Genomic DNA, 17,179 nt, shown 5'->3' with positions numbered 1-17,179 from the left:
GATGTGGCAGGGACATCCTTGCCCATCATTTGACTACCCATTTAAGGACTTGCTGTCTGTGAATTTGTCTAACCTTTTTTGGGCCTGGTGGTACTTTCTACCTGCACAGCATCCTATGTCAGCAATGCCCAGAAATTGTCAGTGCTCAGAAATTTTATCTTTATATAGTCTTTAGTACCTTGCCAGGGACAGTGGAGTGCACTGAGCTACAGCCATACCCCCCCTAAGTGCCTTCCTACTCCTCATCAAGGATTTCCCTCATGGATTCCTGCTTCCCGTGTGTCTCGGTTTTATTAAAAACAAGTTTCTCTTTTAGTGAATTTGCCTGTCAGCTAAAGCTTCCGTATTAGCTGCATTTTCCTGGAAACCAGATACATGTTTTGGTAAACACAGCAATGGAATGTGAGGTTATTGATAAGGATGGATGCACATCTCGTGAGAGGGGCAACGAGAAACAGGTGACCAGAAACTGACCAACGGAGTATAACATCCCATTCACGGGATAATTCATATAAAAGTGGGAGATCACGAGGATCTCGTCCCTTTTCCTCATGGCAACATTAGGAGAGGACCCTGCAAGTCGTCCCTGTGAGCTGAGGCCAGTGACAGACTGAATCCAGTTCCATTGGCTACAGAGTCCAGTCCAGGACTTCAGGTGCCAGAGCAGTTGCTGGGATTTTCAAGATTGGTTTTGCATATTTTGTATTATTTTCTCTATTTTATCAGCAGCATTAGTAAAACATTTTTAATTTTCCCAGCTCTCTTCTCTCTGTCTTTCTTTCCCTCCCGATTGCCTGTAATTAGTGGGAAGCGGGGTGAGGGGGTTAACAATACATCTGCCACGGTTTTATTGTCACCCCGCAATCAAAACCTTGACACCATGCATTTACAGAAATTTCTACTACCTGTTCAAGTCTCTGTCGCAAAGGGATCTTCACTTCACCTTTTAGCCCTCTTTCCTACTTGAATCTGACCTCCACGTTTTATGGGAGTTGCCGTTCTCTGTTCGCTCACCGCTGAGCTCTTCCCTGCCAGAGCCTCCCTGCACTTGCCCTTCATGCCCTGCAGGGATTTTTCTTAGACCTCTTTGTTTTCTTTCCCAGCCAAAGCAAATATTTTACCGCGGTTTCTCACACAGCCTCTGTAACAGCTTGCAGGCTGCTTTCAGGCTTCTTGCTCCTCTGTGCTGCTCTTTTTGGTGCTTTTCTTTCTTCCTCTTTTCTCTTTTTTGTGATTAAATATTCACGTGTTGAACGCATGTGGTCCCACAACATGGTTAAGTCTAATTGTACTGTGGTCACTTTTACAGAGCAGATCTCACAAGCAACTTCTGAATTAGGTCCTTTTGCACCCCTCACAACCTCTTCAAATTACGAAGGCACTTCCAACTCAGTACAGCCTTGACCGGATGCTATTTCCTACTTTAAGCATATCTGAGCATGTCTTAATCATGCAAAGGGGTGTTTCCTAAGCTTATCGGCTGCCTCAGCTTTAAAGGTATGTCTGCACTAGCAAATAGAACAAATCAGAGTTTTATTATTAACAGCATCCTAGGACAACACATGGTGTCAGCCTTTCCCAATGGACAGCACTGGAGGCTGTTGTGTTTCTTCTACACCAAAAGCTTCTCCAGCCCTGTCTATGAGGCTGCATGTTCTAAAACACCCCTCCATTACTTTATGCTGTGCTGCATATATATATACTGCATGGCATTTAACACACAGCTTCATTTTCATCCCCCAAACACCCCCTGGTTTAAAAGTAATAAAAATATCACTATCTTCATTTTGCAGATAAAAGAAACAGGTATATGTAGAGAAAATGAATTCTTCAGCCATCCAGGTTAGGGATTATGGGTACATTTCCATCTTTCCAACGGAGTGAATCTTCCTGAGTTCTGTGAATAAGAGATTTCTTTCCACGCCTGACCCACGATGGTCATGACACGGCTATTCAGATTTCTGGGATGTGATGGCGAGCAATCATGCTCTACACCAAAAATCGATCGTCCCCAATTGTCGGTCACAATTAAGAATGATTTTGCACGCTATTTCGTTAATGATGCCCACGTTTGTTTTCAAAGGGGATAAATGATTTAGGATGTCAAAGAACAAATCCCAAGATCTTGCTCCTCCTCCTGACACTTCAACATCCTGCACTCCAGTTTCTGCAGCGGTGCAATGCGAGTAGCATCTCCTGCATCACCTATAAACCACTTGATTTCCTAATTGCAATGATTACACAGGAGTCTCACCGAAAGCCAGCCCCATGAAAGCCACAGCAACTTTTTGGCATACCAACAAATCCCTGCGTTTTGCTGTTGTTATTTTTTATTCCTGAACTAAAAGGGTGAAAATTAATCCTGGGTGGGAGAGCGTGGCTAAATCACAACAGCAGGTACCTTCTGTTTCCTTGGCTACAAGCCTCGGTTCACCCGTACAAAGGACCTTCAAATCCCCAGATGGAAGGAATGATTAAGGTTCAAATAACAGCTTTGAGCTCGCGGAGCTTGGTTATTATTAAAGGGTTTTATTTTTCCTTTGGCGGTGGCAATGTGCTGTGCAATAATGTCACCTGCAGTGCACTTGCAGGACTAGATGTGCCTGGAGAAGCTGCGGCACCAAAAGCCGATGAGATATTTTCAGTGATGCCCAATGATAGGATGAGGCGCAATGGGCACAGAGAACCATGGAAACTGAGCTTTCATGTTTCAAAAACTCCCTGCTCTGCAACTCAGTGGAACGAGGGAGAAATTCTGCTCCTATTAAGGAACAGAATCCAGGTTTAGTTCGCAGGGCCGTAAAGAAACTCAGGAAAATTTCAAAGAACAACAGGAAATGCATAAAATCCCTGAAACGCACTTCCATCCTACAAACTTTTGGGAGCTTCCTGCATGATTTTGCAAAAGCAACGACAAAACCTTAGATGATATTTGGGCTTCATTATAACAGCCCGCCGTGGCCTTTCCTGAGGGTTTATTTTCTAGAGAGTTTATGATTTCCAGGGGACGAAGGCTGCAGGGCTGGAAAGAGGGAAAAAAGCAGATAGGACATGTCTGTGCACAAACAAGCGCAGCTGCAACCAGCAGCGGTTGGGTTCTCATTTCATAAAGGTTTCATTTCCTGGGGAGGAGAGGAAAAAAAATAACTGAATTAATTTGTGGCTCCCTGCACATCGTGTCCTGACTGCCACCTGGTGCTCCGCCCTGCGGTGGGTGCACATCGCTTGGGCATTGCACAAGGGGACATCGGATGGGCTTGTGCAAGTGCAAAAGGAACTGGAGAACATCAGCAGGGGCTTGTGCAGGTGTGCAAAAAACTGGGGAACATCTGGAGGGGCTTGTGAAAGTATGCAAGAAACTGGGGAACATTGGGAGGGGCTTGTGCAAGTGTACAAGGAACCGGGGAACATTTGGAGGGGCTTGTGCAAATGCATAAGGAACTGGAGAACATCACCAGGGGCTTGTGCAAGTGTGCAAGAAACTGGGGAACACTGAGATGGACTTTTGCAAGCATGCAAGAAACTGGGGAACATCAGGAGGGGCTTGTGCAAGTGTGCAAGAAACTGGGGAATATCAGGGTGGACTTTTCCAAGTATGCAAGAAACTGGGGAACATTGGGAGGGGCTTGTGCGAATGCACAAGAAACTGGGGAACACTGGGAGTGCCTTGTGCAAGTGTGCAAGAAACTGGGGAACACCAGGATGGACTTTTGCAAGTAAACAAGGAACTGGGGAAGATTGGGACTGCTTGTGCAAATACACAAGTAACTAGGGAACATCAGGACAGACGTTTGCAAGTGTGCAAGAAGCTGGGGGACACTGCGACGTGCTTGTGCAAATGCACAAGTAACTAGGGAACATCAGGACAAGTTTTTGCAAGTGTGCAAGGAACCGGGGAAGATGGGGACAAGCTTGTGCAAATGCACGAGAAACTGGGGAACATCAAGAGAGACTTTTGCAAGTGCACAAGGAACTGGGGAGAATCAGGACATGCTTGTGCAAATGCACAAGGAACTGGGGAACATGAGGACAGGTTTGTGCAAATGCACAACAGCTGGGGGATACTGGGGCGGGGTGGTGAAACCGCACGGTAATTTCGGAGGTCTCGGCGACGTGACGTCAGCTCGCCTTGGCGGGAAAGAAGCGGGGCGGGGGGGACACTGGGAGGTGCCGATGGGGCCGGGCGGGAGGGGCCGGCTGGCGACTCCTTCTTCCTCCTCCTTCTCCTCCTCCTCCAAAGAGGCGCGCAGGATGCGCGGGGCTCTCCCGGCGCTGTGCTTGGCGCTGCTGGCGGCGGAGCGCGGGGCGGGTGAGTGAGCGCGCAGGATGCGCGGGGCGGTGCGCGGGGCTGCGCACACGCGGAGAGGGGGACGCGGCGCGGGGGCAGGCGCCCAGGGGCACCCCCGGGTCCCTGCGCCCCCGCGGAGGGGAAGGTGCCCGGGGCTGCGCCCCCGAGACACGGGCGGCATTGCGCGGGCTTTCCGCATCCGTGCACACCCCAGCCATTGTCTGCGTTTGATTGGAAACATCGGAGTTGGACCCGATGGTACTTGTGGGTCCCTTCCAACTCAGGACGTTCTATGATTCTATTTTGTTATTTTTATATTATTATAAATTATTTTATTGTATATTTATTTATATTTTACTGTATATTATTTTATTTTCATTTTATTTAGATTTTTATTTGCATCTTATTCATATTTTTATTTGATTGTTTCATTTTTTTTCTATTATATTTTCATTTTAATTTTCATTTTATTTATATTTTAATTTTAATCATATTTTTATTTGATTGCTTCATCTTACATTTTCTATTCTGTTCTTTTAATTTTTATTATTTTCTATTTCATTCTATATCATTTTATTATTTTTATATTCTATTGTATTTCAGTTTTTTAATGTTATTTTTATTCATTTGGAGTGTGAGCCGTTGTCCGCGCTCTTTCACTTATCACAGCCCATCTTTGGGCCGGGCCCCTGGGCGCCGGCTCTGCCTCAGCTGACAGAGCCATCTGGAGCCGGCAGCCCCAGATAAGCCGGGACTAGGACTGTGAACACCCTGGGCGGCTGGGAGGTGAATTTGGGGGGGTTGTGGGCAGCACCTTCTGGCTGCAGCATCTGCAGTTGTGTGTCCAGCTCTGGGCTCCCCAGTTGAAGAAGGACAAGGAATTACTGGAGAGAGTCCAGCAGAGGGACACAAAGATGCTGAGGGGTCTGGAACATCTTTGTGATGAGGAGACTGAGAGAGCTGGGGCTGTTCAGCTGGAGAAGAGAAGCTGAGAAGGATCTGATCAATGGGATCAATATCTCAGGGTGGATGTCAGAGGATGGACCAGACTCTGTTCAGTGGTGCCCAATGCCAGGGTGAGGGGCAACGGGCACAGACTGAAACACAGGAGGCTCCATCTGAACATGAGCAGAAACTTGTTTGCTGGGAGGTGCCAGAGCCTGGCCCAGGCTGCCCAGAGCGGGTGTGGAGTCTCCTTCTCTGAGACATTCAAACGCGCCTGGACCCACCTGTGTGATCTGCTCTGTGACCCTGTGTTAGCAGGTGGGTTGGACTGGGTGATCTCCAGAGGTCCCTTCAACCCCAACCATTCTGTGGTCCCTCTGCCGTTCCCCAGGGCTCTGCACCATCATCCACTACCTTGTCCGTGGACAGCTGGGCTGGTTCGGGCTGACTGTCGCCTGCATCATTCCTGGCTATGCCGTTCAGCTCCTCAGCATCCTCTGGTTCAGGACAGACGGCCACCAATGCAGCTGTTGGATCCTGGTGCTCCACCTGCTTCAGCTGGGCCTCTGGAAACGGTGAGAGATGCTCCCCGTGGTCCACCAGCTCCCCCCAAACCTGTGGAAACCGGGGTGGCCGTCCCGTCACGGTGACGTTTGCAGGTACTGGGATGTTTTACGGGCAGTGGTGAAAGCAGATAACGGTGTCGGTGCCGGGGCGGTGCTGATGGCACTCGGGGACGTGTGCGTGCTGCGGCTGCTGGAAGCGCTGCTGCGGACCCTGCCTCATCTCCTGCTGCAGGCCTACGGCGTCTTGGCCGTCCACACAGCCACTGTCATCCCTGGTGAGTGACGAGTTCCCGAGAGCGTGTTCTAGGTGCAGGGGCGGTACGTTTAGTTGGGGGACGTGTGTGCCCACGCGGTGCAGGGTGGGCTCTGCATGGAGGAGCAGAGTGCAAAGGGTGGAGAGACCCGGTTCAAAGCAGCAGGGACAAATGTGGCTTAAACATAATTTTGGTTGGGCGAGACCTTTAAGATCATTGAGTCCAACCATTAACCTCACACTGGCACTACCCCATGTCCCTGAGAACCTCATCTCCATCTTTTAAACCCCTCCAGGGATGGTGACTCCACCACTGCCCTGGGCAGCCTGTTCCAATGCCCCACATTCCTTTGGGGAAGAAATTGTTCCCCAGATCCAAACTCAACCTCCCCTGGCACAACTTGAGGCCGTTTCCTCTGCTCCTGGCGCTTGTTCCCGGGGAGCAGAGCCCGACCCCCCCTGGCTCCAAGCTCCTTTCAGGCAGTTCAGAGATCAGAAGGTCTCCCCTCAGCTCCTGTTCTCCAGCTGAACCCCCAGGTCCCTCAGCCGCTCCCATCACACTTGTGCTCCAGCCCCATGCCCAGCTCTGTTCCCTTCTCTCAACTCGCTCCAGAAAGATCTGCTTGAACACAGTGGAGTCTGAGCTATCCATGGCTTTTCCTGTCCTGTATGGTCACTCCCTGCAGCATATAGGGACCTCCACAGCAGATATTGTCTTGGCTGGATTTTAACCCAACACATGTTCCTGTTGATGGTCCAGCCCTAATCACGGTGCAGTGCTGAGCATTTAGGATTTGGGGGTTGCTTCATACAAAAGGGAATCAGTCAGCCGTGTTGTGCAAAGGGAGAAGTTGCGTGTGGGATCACAGTGAGCGAAGGTCACACTCGAGTCAGTGTCAGTCCCTGGTCTAATAGCAGTGACCAGAGATGGAGCGGTCCTGCCACTGCAGAGCTCTGCCTGTGGCACAGTGCGGTCAGAGGATTTAAGCCAAGCATGAAAAGGGGACCATATTTAGCAGGAATTGGTTTAAATATTCCCAACTGTCAGGACAGCGAGGTTTCTGGCTTGTATGGAGGTGCCGTCTTAGCAACAGGTCCTTAACGCTAAGTTCTGCATCCAGGTCTGGGTCCTCAGCACAGGACACACATGGAGCTGCTTGAGCGGGGCCAGAGGAGCCCCAGAAATGATCCAAGGCTGGAACAGCTCTGCTGGAAGGACAGGCTGAGAGAGCTGGGGTGTTCAGAGGAGAAGAGAAGCTCCAGGGAGACCTTAGTGCGGCCTTTCTGGACTTAAAAGGGGCTGATAAGAAAGATGGGAACAGACTTTTGAGCAGGGCTGGTTGTGATAGGACAAGGGGTGATGGTTTTAAACTAAAGGAGGGAGATTCAGGCCAGACATGAGGAAGAAATTATTTGCACTGAAGGTGGTGAGAGCCTGTCCCAGGCTGGGCAGAGAGGTGGTGGATGAACCATCCCTGGAGACATCCCAGGCCAGGCTGGACGGGGCTCTGAGCAACCTGAGCTGGTGAAGATGTCCCTGCTCATGGCAGGGGTGGCACTGGGGGAGCAGGGAAGGGACCTTCCAACACAAAGCATTCTATGATTCCATGATTCTATATGGTCCTACAATGCCGTTGGACATCCTTCAGAGCACCCAGCTGCCCATGTCCCCACGCAGGTGTCAGCGCGGGGATGTCCCTGTTGTCCTTTGCTTGGGCTTTGGTTTCCTACAGCTGCTTCACCTGCCTGATGAAACCCGGTCACCTCTGCCCACCAGCCACCGCCATCCTCTGCCTGCTGCTCTGGAGAACAGGGATGCTGGCGACCAGGGTCCTGGCCCTGGTGCTCTTTGCCAGGCTCTATTCCCTCTGGGTTTTTGCTGTGGCCGGTAAGACCTGTGATCATCTTCTCCACCACCCATGTTGCTGTCAACCCTCAAGATGCTCCTGGAGCACTTTGCAGCCTTCCCCTGGGACAGCTTTGCCCTTTCGGTCCCTTCCTCTTGCAGGTGCCCACTGGCTGCTCATGTCCTTCTGGCTGGTGGCCCAGCAGACGGACATCGTGGCCCAGCCCTGGCGCTGGAGGCTGTTCAATTGCCTGCTGGGAGCCGTGTACATCTTCTGCTACATCAATGTTCGGCCGGGTCCCTCCAAGCACAGGATGGTCGTGTTTTATACAGTAAGTACCCAGGGTATTCAGTATTCCACATGGGTGCGTCTGCCTGGCCGAGGTTGGCCAGAGGTGGTGGATGAACCATCCCTGGAGACATCCCAGGCCAGGCTGGATGGGGCTCTGAGCAACCTGAGCTGGTGAAGATGTCCCTGCTCATGGCAGGGGTGGCACTGGGGGAGCTTGGCAGGTCCCTTCAACCCAAACTATTCTATGATGCACCTCCTGATGCACCTGCTGGCTTTATTTTCATGGCAGCAGCCATACAATGTTTTAATAACATTAAGCAGCTGTGCTGCTCTTACAGAGTTATTTTTCATGGTAAAAAAAGGTCAAGACCTTGTGGAAAATTCAGTTCAGCAACCTTTATGTTTTAATTTATAAGTGTCAAGGTTTGATTGCAGGGTGACAATAAACCTGTGGCAGATGTATGGTTAACCTCTTTCCCCTTCCCACTAAGGACTGGCGATCGGGAGGGAAAGAAGGACAGAGAGAAGAGAGTTGGAAATAATAAAAATGTTTTACTAATGCTGCTGATAAAATAGAGAAAATAATATAAAATATACAAAACCAATCTTGAAAATCCCAGCAACTGCTCTGGCACCTGAAGTCCTGGACTGGACTCTGCAGCCAATGGAACTGGATGCAGTCTGTCACTGGCCTCAGTTCACAGGGATGACTTGCAGGGTCCTCTCCTAATGTCGCCATAAGGAAAAGGGACGAGATCCTTGTGTCTCCCACTTTTATATGAATTATCATGTGAATGGGATGTTATACTCCGTTGGTCAGCTTCTGGTCACCTGTTTCTCGTTGCCCCTCTCGGGAGATGTGCATCAATTTATTATCAATAACCTCACATTCCATTGCTGTGTTTACCAAAACATGTATCTGGTTTCCAGGAAAATGCAGCTAATATGGAAGCTTTAGCTGACAGGCAAATTCACTAAAAGAGAAACTTGTTTTTAACAACACCAGGACAATAAGTTAAGTGCAACACAAATCAGCAAAATCTAGAAACTGGGTGAAGCGCATATAAAGCCATCAGAAGCATAAAAGTGACAGCTCTCTTCCCTCTGCTCTGCAGATCATGCTGGTGGAAAATACCATCCTGCTGCTTCTGGCCACCCGGTTCCTGCAGACAGAGCTGAGGAGCAGCCTGTGCGTGACCGGGGCCGTCATGGCAGGGTCTGTCATAGGTGAGATCCGCTGCTTTATAGAGCCTGGATTGTGTGTTTTGAGAGTAGCTCCAGTAAATGAGCATCATTGGTTAAGCTGCATCAGTCTACTTGCTTTATTTCTTCCAGCTTAAGCATCTGAATGTACTTGATAAATATAAGTACACTTTGAGTTTCATTGCTTCATCATTTCTCAAAGGCGCATCCCTGAAGAGGGCGGCTTGCAGAAATGATTAAGGCGTCTCCAACTGGCTCAAGTGCTGCTGCCAAACACAATATATGCAATTTTGAAGCACATCTTGGTGCTTGGCGATGGGTGCAGGCAGTGGTACAACGCAGGGGATCGCTGCAGGGAAACATCTTCATTTGAGCATATATTGAGGATTTATGGAGGTGGCTTGTGATTGATGAACCAGCACTGGGTATGTTTTGGAAATACGCTGGTGCAGGACCACGCAGAACAACAGCAGCTTTCTCCTACTCTGTTTTCTTCAAAGATCAGGGCTGCTTTTGTAAACGGCAATATTTTTTGTGTCCATGCAGAGGATTTTTTGATACATGATGGAGAACATGCTCCATATGTTGCCCATACCCTGCTCTACTCCATTGTGCATCTCTCCAGACCAGCTGCATGCAGATCAGCTGTGTTCACAACAGGACACTTTTTGGCTGAAAAAGGAGCAATTCCTTTGTCCTTGAACAAATTTAGGACAGAAATAGAAAGGTATCTTAAAATCCTGCTACATTCCCTTCTGGAGAAGAGAAGCTGAGAGGGATCTGATCAATGGGATCAATATCAATGATCTCCAGAGGTCCCTTCAACCAAAACCAGGCTGGGATTCTGTGATTTAATGGCTGGAGGTTTGGGATGCTGTGAGATGGGATGGATTCCTGCATCACACACCTCCCTGCCCTGTCTGCTGTCACTCAGCGCACCCATCAGTCTGCGAATCAATCCAGATTATTAGTAAATCCAGCCTTGAGACTCTGCTCAGCACTCCCTTACCCAAAAGCTGCTCGGGTGGGATTTTTGCATCCCTAAAAATGTTTGACAAGGCGTGCTGCTCGGACATCTGATGCTCAACAGCGTCTCTGCAGAGAGTCTCTTGGTCTGGAGGTGGCAGCGGGGTTCTGGTTTCTCCTCCAGACCTCACTGAAATGCTGCAGGGACTCGTCCTGATACAGGGAATTAACAATTAACTAATGAACACTTAAAGAACTAACGCTTAAAGACTTCAAGAGCCAACAGAGAGCTAACCCTTAACCCACGTCACTACTGCCTAGCCTTGCTTAGCTTTGTGTAACTTATTGTACAAGAAACAGGAGTTCGCTGACGCCTTGCAAAGATAAGAAACCTTGGGTGCATTCTTGGTGCATCATTGGGTGAACTAGATAACAGAAACTTGGGCACAGAACAGGAGATACGCCAGTTTAACCAACCCAGCAGTCTGAGTCCAACCAACTCATCACACTGGACCAAAGGTGCTGTGTACAGAGAAGAGGACCCGGGTTCACGATCGCTGAGTGGCTGAAACCAGGAGGAGCTGGAGGTGGAGACCATGGTAATGGGCACCTGAGCTCATTGTAATAAGAACCGCCTTCTCGGGACAGGTTATGAATATGTACAGGCATTCCTAGAACTGATATGAATATGTAACACTTTACTGCATTTAACCAAGCTCACAGCTACTGAAAATTTACACACGTCCTGGGTGGAGTTATCCCCCATGTGTCCGGCGCTGTAATACATACCTTCTTTACAACCTCAAGGGTTGTAAGGTCATTTCCGCGCCTCAGTCCCTTGACACCTGTCTGCTCTTTTCCAGGTGCTGCAGCTCTGGTGGTTTATTACATCCTGCTCCATCCCAAGTCCAGCGAGATCTGGAAGAGCTTCCTGGACACAACCTGCAGCGCTGCGGCTGCTGGTGGTGACGAGGCTGCTGGAGACGGCTCCAAATTGGGGCAGAATTTGGGAATTTCGGAAGATGGAGAGTCCTCGGCAGGGGGAGGGACCACGGCAGATCCCAAAAACGGGCACAGCTCGTCGCTCCAGCAATTCAGAGGGTGTGTGGAGGACAGCTGGACAAACCATCACCACTGGCTGCTGGTAAAGCTGGCCTTGAAGACAGGAGATATATCCACCATCAACGCAGCTTTTGGTGACGGTGGCATGGGAGAGGTTTATCCTGGAGGATGGGTGATGGGGAAACCCACCTGCATTGAGCCTGGGGCAAACCTTTCCCTGCCCACAAGGGAAATGGGTCCTTGGGGTGTTGAATCTGGTGTGACTGATGAGAAATCGCAGGTGACGGGGGATGGAGAAGGCAGCAAACCCGGCGCTACAAGAACAGCGGGGCAGGACAGAGCAGGGCAGGAGCCTGGTTTTAACCCAGCTGCATCGTTTCCCAGGAGCTTCTCCTTGGATGAACCCGAGGGCTCCTCTATATATTTCAGTGCAAAAAGCATCGCCTCACCCAGCACGGGGACAGAAAAAGCAACATGCGTGGCCCCAGTGCAAAGGGACAATGAAGCCCAGGCTCCTCCAGGCTGCCTGGGGGTCGGACAATGGGATTCACCCCTCGGGATCACGAGCATCAGCCCAATCTTGGGCACTTGCACCCACAAGCATCCACGGAGCAGCTCTTCCCTGGGTACCCCCAAAGAGGGGTTGGAGCCTGTGGGGTCAGAGGGTGCCCCCGTGGGGTGGCATCAACCTTGGGACATCCATCCTTGTGGCACACAAGGGACTGTAGTGAGGAGCAAGCTGAGGCCGCCATGCTTCACCTCCACCCCAAAGGCTGCCCCCCATAGCCCACAGCGGGGATGGGGGGAGACGGGACAGGGGACAGACCTGGCTGAATTGCCGGAATGACATTGGAAATGGCTGCGTTGTCACCTTAGGTCAGTGCTGGGGTGACCATCTCATCCATAGGGTACGGCAGGAGGTGGTGGGATGTTAACGCTGGCCATGGAGACCATCTCCCTGCTGCCATCTGCCACCGGGCAGATGTCCTTCCATCGCTAGGTGTCATGGTCCATCCCGTGATGGACTCATGATGGTTCATTTCCTTTGAGCACAAAGTGCAAAATTAAGGTGACCAAAATGCCAAGGGGTTATAATTCAATCAAACAGTATTACTTTATTGTTTTGCCTGTAAATCAGCACGCGATAAAGTAGAGAAAAAGGGAAAGAAAAAGAAAAGGGGGAAAGGGGGCTGGTTACCACCACTGGTCCAAGGGCGTCCCTATGGTCCCAGGTCCCCAACAGCGTCCTGACAGCCCTGTGTTGTGATCTGGGATCCTCTGGTGGGGAGATCTCAACAGTGTCCATTTGAGAGTCATCTCTTGTGCTTCCTCACCCCCCCTCACTCCCACTGATTGAGGCCAATCTCCGCCTTTGTTTCGCAATCCGGGCTTAACTGCGCAGGCTCGAAGAGTCCCTGCTTCGCTTGCCAGAGCCGGCCTCGCATTCAGGGGTCTCTTTCAGGTCCATTGGGTGACCTCAAGATGCTTGTCGAGCCTCTGCGCATGCTCTTCTTCATTGGCCTTTGTAACAGGGGGGAGATGGGGGCAAATTTGGCCGAAGCAGTAGGTGAAAATCCATCTTCTGGACAGCAGCTCTTGTCCCCGGGTCGGAGAGACCCGTGCAACACAATTCTTCTCCCCAGGCCTCTCTCCAAGTCATTGTCCATCTGTTCTTGATGGCAATGTTCAGGCAGATACTGTTCTTCGGACGGACTCCTACACTAGGACATCACCTTCCCTCCTGGTGCATCTTCTACTTGCAGCTTTGGAAAAGCCCTGAGGTCTTAAAAAAATCTCAAAACTCCAGATATAGGTATTTATTCAACTTATTTATGTTAACAGTCCTGCTAGCCAGCTGTGACACGCTGCCTTTGGTATATTGGTGATGACGTCTTGAAGCGTGTTCTTCAACAGGCACCTGTTCGAGCTGCTGGTGTGTCCCAGTGTGGAGATGGGGCTGCTGCCTCCAGGGGCTGCAAGGAGTCTTCTCATGGCAAAAAAGTACCGAAACCAGCAAAATAATGAGTTTTACCTTCATGCACCCTTCCTTGTGGGCAGAATAAGCCTTTAAGTGAGGCTCAGTTGTGCTTGATTTATGTTCCCCTGCCAGGTTCATCTTGAGAGCTTTACAAACTCAATTTGCTGGGGCCACGTGGGAGCCCAGACCCTCTTCATTTTGCAGACCACAACCTCAGGACCCTGAGTTGTAACCAAGAGCCACGTCCTCCTTGCTTGTCCACCATCCTGCTTCCTCAGGTGGCCTTTTCTGCCTCTTCCTTGTCTCCTTCCACCCAGCTGCAGATAATCCAGAGCTGTCTGGATGCTCCCTCCTAAATTTAACCTCGAGCCAAATCTGCATAGTCCCACCACCATAAAATCCCCATTTATTTATATCGCAAATTAAAAGCCTCAGTACTGTGGTCTCAGAAATACTTAATCATAGAATCACAGAATCATTTTGGTTGGAAGAGACACTCAAGGTCATCAAGTCCAACCATTAACCCAACTCCGGCACTAACTCATGTCCCTGAGAACCTTATCTATATGTCTGTTCAACCCCTCCAGGGATGGTGACTCTACCACTGCACTGGGCAGCCTGTTCCAATGCCCCACAGCCCTTTGGGGAAGAATATTTTCCTAATATCCAATCTAAACTTCCCCTGGCACAACTTGAGGCCATTTCCTCTTGTCCTGTCACTTGCTACTTAGGAGAAGAGACCCAACACTCTTCTTATGGTTCACAGAACCATAGAATAGTTGGAGTTGGAAGGGACTTCGTGGCCACCTGGGCACTCACTGGCTCATGTTCAGCTGTTGTCACCAACACCCCCAGGTCCTTTTCCACTGGGCAGCTTTCCAGCCACTCTTCCCTGAGCCTGTAGAGTTCATGGGGTTGTTGTGGTGCCTCCATGCAGTCTGGCTGGATGTGAGTTTGTGCACAGGACACGTCTTGACACGTCGATTGAGGTCCCATCAGCTGGGTTCACTGGGAGCTTGTGGCTGCCAGCTGGTGCACATCTGGCCGCAGCCTCCAGCTGTTGTCCTGCTGCAGGACTTGGTGTCAAGAGGATGGAGCCAGGCTCAGTGACAAACAGTAATAGGACAAGGGGTAATGGGTACAAACTGGAAAACAGGAGGTTCCACTTAAATATGAGGAGAAACTTCTTCCCAGTGAGGGTGGCAGAGCCTGGCCCAGGCTGCCCAGGGGGGTTGTGGAGTCTCCTTCTCTGCAGACATTCCAACCCACCTGGACACCTTCCTGTGTAACCTCATCTGGGTGTTCCTGCTCCATGGGGCGATTGCACTGGATGAGCTTTCCAGGTCCCTTCCAACCCCTGACGTTCTGGGATTCTGTGATCCCGTGGTGATGCCACCTGGTGGGAAAGGCAGCATGAAGGACAGGCATGCTGTGATTTATTGAAAAAAACCTTCCATGTAGCATTGACTGCTCAGGACTGATCCAGCCAGATGTTTCTTCTAAGCTGATCTGCGCAGCAAAAACCTGGTTGGTGCCGTTTTCGGCGTGAAGTTGCTTTTCAAGGTGGTGAAAGCTCCGTGTTTCCCTTTGGACCCCATTGTGCTGGGACCGGGCTCTGCAGGGACAATTGCAGCAGCTTTTCCAGGCGCTCCTCTCTCTGCATCACACAGAAGGCAGCAGAGCTGCTGCAGCATTACATAAATTTTTATCTAATTTGTTTTTTCTATTTTGATAATATATAATGCCTCTTAAAAAGAAAAAACAAACTAGCCTTTGCTGTGTCTGTGTCTTGTGCCAGGGGTGCAGATAAGCCTGTAAGGTCCTCTCTGGACCTCACTGTAGGGGATGGTGGACCTTGATCTCCTGCTTTGCAAGAGAACCACTGGGTGTGACGGCTGGATGTGACATCATGTTTGCAACCCCGTTTTCCTGTGTTCTTAAATTTTCTACCCATTCCTGCTCTACCCGCTGTTTGTGTCATTGAGCAGGGTTTTTCCCTTTCTCCAGCTGGACGATGTGCAAAGAAAGGACACAGATATGAAGGGTACGGGGCTTGATATCTCCATCCTTGACCCAGAGTGATGCTGAACCAGGTGGTGGCTGCTCACCCATCCCCAAACCATGACCAACTAAGTCTAGGACAAGAAAGTCCTTTCCCTCCCTAAGGAGGATGCCAGAACCCAGGATTTTGTGAAGGACCCAGGAGTTTGTGAAGGACCCAGGAGTTTGGGCGAGACGCAGAATTTCAGGAGGGACCCAGGAGATCGGGAAGGACCCAGGTGTCCGGGAAGGACCCAGGATTTCGGGAGGGACCCAGGAGTTTGGGAACGACTCCTTTTCCTCGCGCTCCCTGTGTTCAATCCCAGCATTGAACCACAGGTCTCCAGCTGTAGAAATGACTGATATTTAATGAAGGGCAATTAGAGCAGGAGCAGTGTCCAGCTGCAAATCAGGGCTGCAGATACCCCTCACCACCATTCCTGTCTCTGCAGGGGAACTCAATATGCTCCAGTGACACGGTGCACACGCAGATATTTTCCCCATGCTGCCAGACTGCAGCAGTGACGCTGGAGCAGGATTTTCTCCCCATAGCTCCTTGTCCTTCAGCCAGCAGAGGGAGATGCTGCTCAAAGCCACAAAACAGACGCTTGCTCCAGAGGTTGTGCAGCCACCCAGTGCTGCAGATATGTGAGGAGCAGGATGCTCAGGACAGATTCTGCTGCGGCATTGCAGATGGGAGCTGGTGGAAGCGTAACGGGGGCTCTCGGATCCTGGAGGTGGCTAATATACAATCATAGATTCATAGAATAGTTTGTGTTGAAGGGACCTTCACAGCTCCCCCAGTGCCACCCCTGCCATGAGCAGGGACATCTTCACCAGCTCAGGTTGCTCAGAGCCCCGTCCAGCCTGGCCTGGGATGTCTCCAGGGATGGTTCATCCACAGCCTCTCTGGCCAACCTGGGACAGGCTCTCACCATCCTCAGCACAAACAATTTCTTCCTCATATCTGGCCTGAGTCTTCCCTCTTAGTTTAAAACCAACACCCCTTGTCCTGTTGCAACAGGCCAAACATTCTCTCCAGATCCAAGACAATATAACCCCCCCAAACTTATCCAGAAAATATTTACCCAAAAAAAACACCTTTTCACTTCCAAAAATATTGAAATGCAAGACTTGGACATTACAGAAAATATAAATATTTGCTCTGGGTTTGTTGTTATTTGCTTGTTTTTTCCAAGCTGAAACTTTGGATATATTTTTTTTCCCCCAGTTTTGATTTGTCTCAAATCCATTTTTGGTGTCTTTGGTGTTCTTGTAAACGCTGCATCTCTGTACCCATTGCTCAAAGGCTGAGCAATAACATGGAGGGGGGTGTTGCAGAGGGTTAACATGGCTAATCAGGACTTGCCTAATAAGAAGAAATGCTTAACGAGAACGCAGGGACTGCGCTTCCTGCGGTTTGGCTGGGAAAACGCTTCGTGTTCCCAACACCAGGTTGGGGACGACTGGGTTCCCTCGGAGCAGCGTTTCTGTCCCTCCCGTGCATCCTCCCCATGGCCACGGGACGAGATCTGTGAGTGTGAGGGATCTGTGGGGATCCAGGGATGCTGGAGATCCCGCAAGCCAAAGGATCTGGTGTTTTTGTTTGAAGGGAGGTTTTTAAAGCAAAAGCCCTGGGGAGCTTTGGGAGGCTTTTTTAGGGACCCACATAGGATGTGTGTTTGAGAAGGGGATGGGATGGGGAGGGTGCCCCCCACATCTGGGGAGGGAGATGTAGGG

General features: G+C 50.3%; 1 protein-coding gene across 3 annotated transcripts; it reads left to right on the top strand.

Annotated features, from left to right (window-relative positions):
- The first annotated feature begins 4,208 nt into the window (after window positions 1-4,208).
- On the top strand, window positions 4,209-12,274 carry XKR5 (XK related 5). Of its 3 annotated transcripts, none has more exons than XM_082049509.1 (7): window positions 4,209-4,309; window positions 5,625-5,808; window positions 5,893-6,074; window positions 7,830-7,940; window positions 8,061-8,230; window positions 9,306-9,417; window positions 11,223-12,274. In XM_082049509.1, exons 1-7 carry the CDS (start codon window positions 4,252-4,254, stop codon window positions 12,266-12,268), a joined length of 1,863 nt encoding a protein of 620 aa, XP_081905635.1. In that variant the 5' UTR covers window positions 4,209-4,251; the 3' UTR covers window positions 12,269-12,274. The 3 variants fall into 3 exon arrangements, with proteins under 3 accessions (XP_081905635.1, XP_081905634.1, XP_081905633.1); XM_082049508.1 differs by having other exon boundaries at window positions 7,731-7,940; XM_082049507.1 differs by having other exon boundaries at window positions 7,731-8,230.
- Window positions 12,275-17,179: the final 4,905 nt, after the last annotated feature.

This window comes from Streptopelia decaocto, assembly GCF_964273445.1.
Source record: "Streptopelia decaocto genome assembly, chromosome: 3".
Taxonomy (NCBI): domain Eukaryota; kingdom Metazoa; phylum Chordata; class Aves; order Columbiformes; family Columbidae; genus Streptopelia; species Streptopelia decaocto.
This window is presented reverse-complemented; position numbering and strand designations above follow the sequence as displayed.